This window comes from Lagenorhynchus albirostris, chromosome 19, assembly GCF_949774975.1.
Source record: "Lagenorhynchus albirostris chromosome 19, mLagAlb1.1, whole genome shotgun sequence".
Taxonomy (NCBI): domain Eukaryota; kingdom Metazoa; phylum Chordata; class Mammalia; order Artiodactyla; family Delphinidae; genus Lagenorhynchus; species Lagenorhynchus albirostris.
This window is the reverse complement of record NC_083113.1, coordinates 33,897,952-33,902,452: the sequence shown is the minus strand read 5'-3', so window position 1 is coordinate 33,902,452 and position 4,501 is coordinate 33,897,952. Positions and strand designations below refer to the sequence as shown.

At 40.1% G+C, this 4,501-nt stretch overlaps 1 protein-coding gene across 3 annotated transcripts in view; it reads right to left on the bottom strand.

Moving 5' to 3' along the window:
• Positions 1-4,501, bottom strand: part of CCDC113 (coiled-coil domain containing 113) — a 35,140-nt gene that overhangs the window by 4,495 nt on the left and 26,144 nt on the right. For all 3 annotated transcript variants that reach the window (XM_060131658.1, XM_060131661.1, XM_060131660.1), the window contains 2 exons: positions 1,655-1,810; positions 213-329 (listed from right to left, as the gene is read on the bottom strand). In XM_060131658.1, coding sequence (XP_059987641.1) covers positions 213-329; positions 1,655-1,810 — 273 coding nt within the window. The remainder of the gene's footprint in view (positions 1-212; positions 330-1,654; positions 1,811-4,501) is intronic.

The following is a 4,501-nucleotide window of genomic DNA, read 5'->3' as shown; positions in this document are numbered from 1 at the left end:
CGTGGGCTAACAAGTGTCAAACCATTAGAGTGCCCTGTGGTTCTTTCAGTGTTTATGGTTCCCGGAGTCAGGCTGTGAAAACACTCCCCGGGGACCGATGTGGCCTGGGAGGTGACCAGCAGCCTGGCTGGAGAACTGGGGACACCAGCCAGCACAGGGAACAGTGAGAGGACCCCATGACTAGAGAGGAGCTGATTACTTTAATGGATCACTTTTTGGTCGGCAGCCGTCGCCTCCCTCTGGCTATTTCCCAGGGGGCAAATTGCCTGCAACTGCTCATTGGTGATTTTCATTTTATTCCAAGCCTTGCGGTAGCCTTTTAAGGACATCTGCAAAAGGGAGAAAGGGGGAGGAGGAAGAAGGTCATTTGGGACAAACGGATTGTGCCTATTCTACCGCATCTAGCCCTGTGATGGTATGGATGACCTCGTATATGGGGCAGTGTCTGCATGCGTGCGGCGGACGCAGGCCACCTTGGGGCATCCAGAAGACTCTTCTAGAGCTTGTCTCTGTTCCATAAAGTGAGAAGTTGCAGGTTCCTTCTGTACTTCTTTGCCACTTCTTAGCCCCAGATGTGATGGGCCCAAGTATGGATCCTAATTTACTTTCCTGCTGCCAAGTGACCACTGGAAGGGCAGGTAAACGCACTGTGGAAAATGGAGCTGGGGTCTAGATGTGAGAATGCCAAGTTTCCCAAGTGACCTGACTGGGTTTTTAAGCTACCCTAAGGATGTCTTAAGTGCCCTCAGTGTGCAACCTGGTCTGTGGCAGTCTTGATGCTTTCCTTTTTTTTTGATGCCAGCATATCATTTGCACTTTTCCTTTTTCTCTTCCATGGCTTACAAGGGGCAAGGGTGCTTCTGTGCACACTGTACCATATGAAAAGGCTATGGGGTTAGTCAACATCAAAAACCCATGGCAAATATGTAAATGCATGGAATCGGGTTCTGAGTGATATTAAAATCCATTATTGGGCTTCCCTGGTGGCGCAGTGGTTGAGAATCTGCCTGCTAATGCAGGGTACACGGGTTCGAGCCCTGGTCTGGGAGGATCCCACATGCCATGGAGCAACTAAGGCCCATGAGCCACAACTACTGAGCCTGCGCGTCCGGAGCCTGTGCTCCGCAACAAGAGAGGCCGCGATAGTGAGAGGCCCGTGCACTGCGATGAAGAGTGGCCCCTGCTTGCCACAACTAGAGAAAGCCCTCGCACAGAAACCAAGACCCAACACAGCAAAAATAAATTAATTAATTAATAAACTCCTACCCCCAACATCTTAAAAAAAATCCATTATTATCTCAATTTTTAAAAACTGGCTTCTCCGTGTATAAAATAGCAATCACTAAATTATCAATGGTTGGGAGAGGGATTCAGAAGCTTCCAGAGATCAATAAGAAAACAAGCAACTAAAAACACACCATTACTAGATTCCTGATAACCTGAAAAGACTGTCCCTAACAAGAAAAAGGAACTTTAAGGAAGAAAAAAAAAAAGAAGCCGTCTTTATTTTGGTGTAAGAGTCGAAGCAACGGCTGAGATTTCTCACAGGTATTACGTGTCTAAAATCCTGTATTCTTACCTCAGCAAACAAAATCCTAAACAAAAATGTGAGGGCCATAAGATATCGTGGGTCTTGGGACTTCCTGTAACTCACCTCTGCAATCTCCACTTTCCTCTCCCACATCCCGATGGCCTTCTCCAGGTCACTGTTTCGGATCTTCTCCCGGACGTACATCATCACCTGTGGCACTCGGAACTCAGACAGCTGCTTCCGGAGCTGTTTGTTCAGAGCCATGGCCTTGGCCTGGTCCTGGGTTGGGAAGGACCAATTAAACGTGGGGCTCCCTGGCAGTTCTAGCCTCCTGGGACTTACTGGCCCTGGCATCTCTCCCCAGTTTCAATGTAGTTCTAAAAATAATGTTTACATTTTCAAAGGAGTGGGTGAAATCACAAGATTCTTTTTCTTTACAGATCGTGACATTTTCGTCCAGTTTAGAAACATTAAGTAAAGTCTAAAACAGTCTTTTACCCTCCCTTCCTTCCTTTCTTCCTTCCTCCCTTCCTTCCTCTATTAAGGAATATGCTTTACTTTTGATTGTTTAGGGGCTTTTTTTGCTTTGGAAAAATTATATATTTAAGTATACTTTGATTAGATCAATTTCATTTTCCTGCCTTTTTTTTTTGGCAGAATACACATAACATAAATTTTCCCATTTTAACCGTTTTTAAGTGTACAGTTCTGTGGCATTCACAGAACAATTCACATTGTTTTGCAACCTTTATCACCAGCCATCTCCAGAATTTTTTCATCTGCCCCAACTGAACCTCTGTACCCATTAAACACTAACTCCCCAAACCCCCTCCCCATAGGCCCTGGCAACTACCATTCTATTTTCTGTCTCCATGAATGTGACTACTCTAGGTACCTCATATAAGTGGAATCATACAATATTTGTCCTTTTGTGACTGGCTAATTTCACTTAGCATAAATGTCTTCAGGGTTCATCCATGTTGTAGCATGTCAAAATTTCTTTCCTTTTTAAGGATGAATAATATTCATCCTTAAAATAATATAAATAAAATAATATATTCTATTATATGCATATACAACTCACTTTGGTTATTCACTCATCTGGCGATGGACACTTGAGTTGCTTCTACATTTTGGCTATTGTAAATAATGCTGCTACAAACATGGGTATACAAATACCTGTTGTTCAAGTTCATGCTTTCAATTATTTTGGGTATATACCTGGAAGACAACTTGCTGGATCATATGATTATTCAATTTTTTGAGGACTCTGTCTTTTTACATTTCATTTTCAAAAATCATTATACAGTAAAATTAACTAGTCTTTTTCTTCTGAGTGGCTTTTTGAATTAGCATTGTCCTTTTAACAATTGTTTTGAATAGGCAATACATTCAATTCAAATGGTATAGAAGTACACAGTGACAAGCTCCCAACCCACCCCTGTCCCCAGCCACACAGGTCCCCTTCCAAGAAGCATACACTATTTTTAGGTTTCATGCATCCTTCTAGAAATCTATATCCATACAAACATATATGTTTACCTTTCTGACCCAAAGAGTAGCCAATTCTATTCACTTTCATTCATCCAACTTTTTCTTTCCACTCAATACATATTGAAGATTCTTCTGTATCAACACATAAAGAATTTATTCATTCTTTTTAACAGCTTCATAATTTTCCATTGTATGGATGTACTATACTTTAACAGGTCCCCACCAACAGTCACTGAGCTTCTCCATCTCTTGCTATTACAACAAGCAGTGCTGTGCTTACAAATTTTCTGGGTATACATCATTTTGTAAAAATGCAAGTACAGTATATCAGTAGGATAAGCTACTGAAAGTGAAATTGCTTATTCTAAGGCAGTGGTTCTCAACCAGAAGCTATTTTGCCCCCAGGAGACATCTGGCAATGTCTGGAGACATTTTTGTGTGTCACAATTAGGGGAGTGCTACTGGCATAGGGTAGGTGGAGGCCAGGGATGCTGCTAAACACCCTGCAAAGCACAGGATGGCCCCCACAACGAAGAATTATCTGACCCGAAACGTCAGTAGGGTCTAGGTTGAGAAACCATGCCCTAAGCATATGTGTATGTACGGTAAATGGTGCTAACTTGCCTTCTATTATAATGATGAAGCCCATTATACTTCTGCAGCAATGTTTGAGACTGCCTGTTTTCTCCATTCTCGCAACACAATCTTACTTTTTCATCTTTGTCAATCTAACAGAGGGAAAATGGTACCTCATTATAGCTTTTATTTTCTGTTCCTTATGAGCAAAGAGGAACATTTTTCATATGTTTGAGATTTTTTAGCTTTTCTGTTTAAATCTTCGGCCCAGTTTTTTCCTATTTTTTGTTAGATTTTTCTTGTTAATTTATAAGACATTTATCTTTTAAGAAAATTAGCTCCTTCTGATATTAAATACAATATTTTTCCAGTTACTTATCTTTGGGCTTCGCTTATGATGGTTTTTGCCATGCAGAAAATTTTTTATTTTTATATAGCTGACTTTATTGATTTCATGGTTTATAGCTTTCACATTTTAAAAGTCTTCCATATTCCAAGATTACAATAAAAATGTTCCCACTATATAAGTTCAGGACTTTAATGGTTTTATTGTTAACATTTAAATCTCTGATATGCCTGGATTAATTCTGCTATTACATATAGTTCCAAATTAATTTTTTCCTAAATGGCTACCCAGTCATTGCAAATCATTTATTGAATAATCTGTTGTCTCTCATTGCAATGCCACCTTTATCACAAACTAAATGTATCAATATCAAAACTATCAGAAACTTGATCATATACATATCATATATGGTCTGTATTAGAGTTCATCATATGGCTTACGTTTTTTTCTTTTATCTTCCCATCTATTCATGGACTTGTTTTAAATACTGTAACTTCATAACACGTTTCAGTATCTAGTAAGGCTAGTCTCCTCATTAACAATTTTGTGGATAT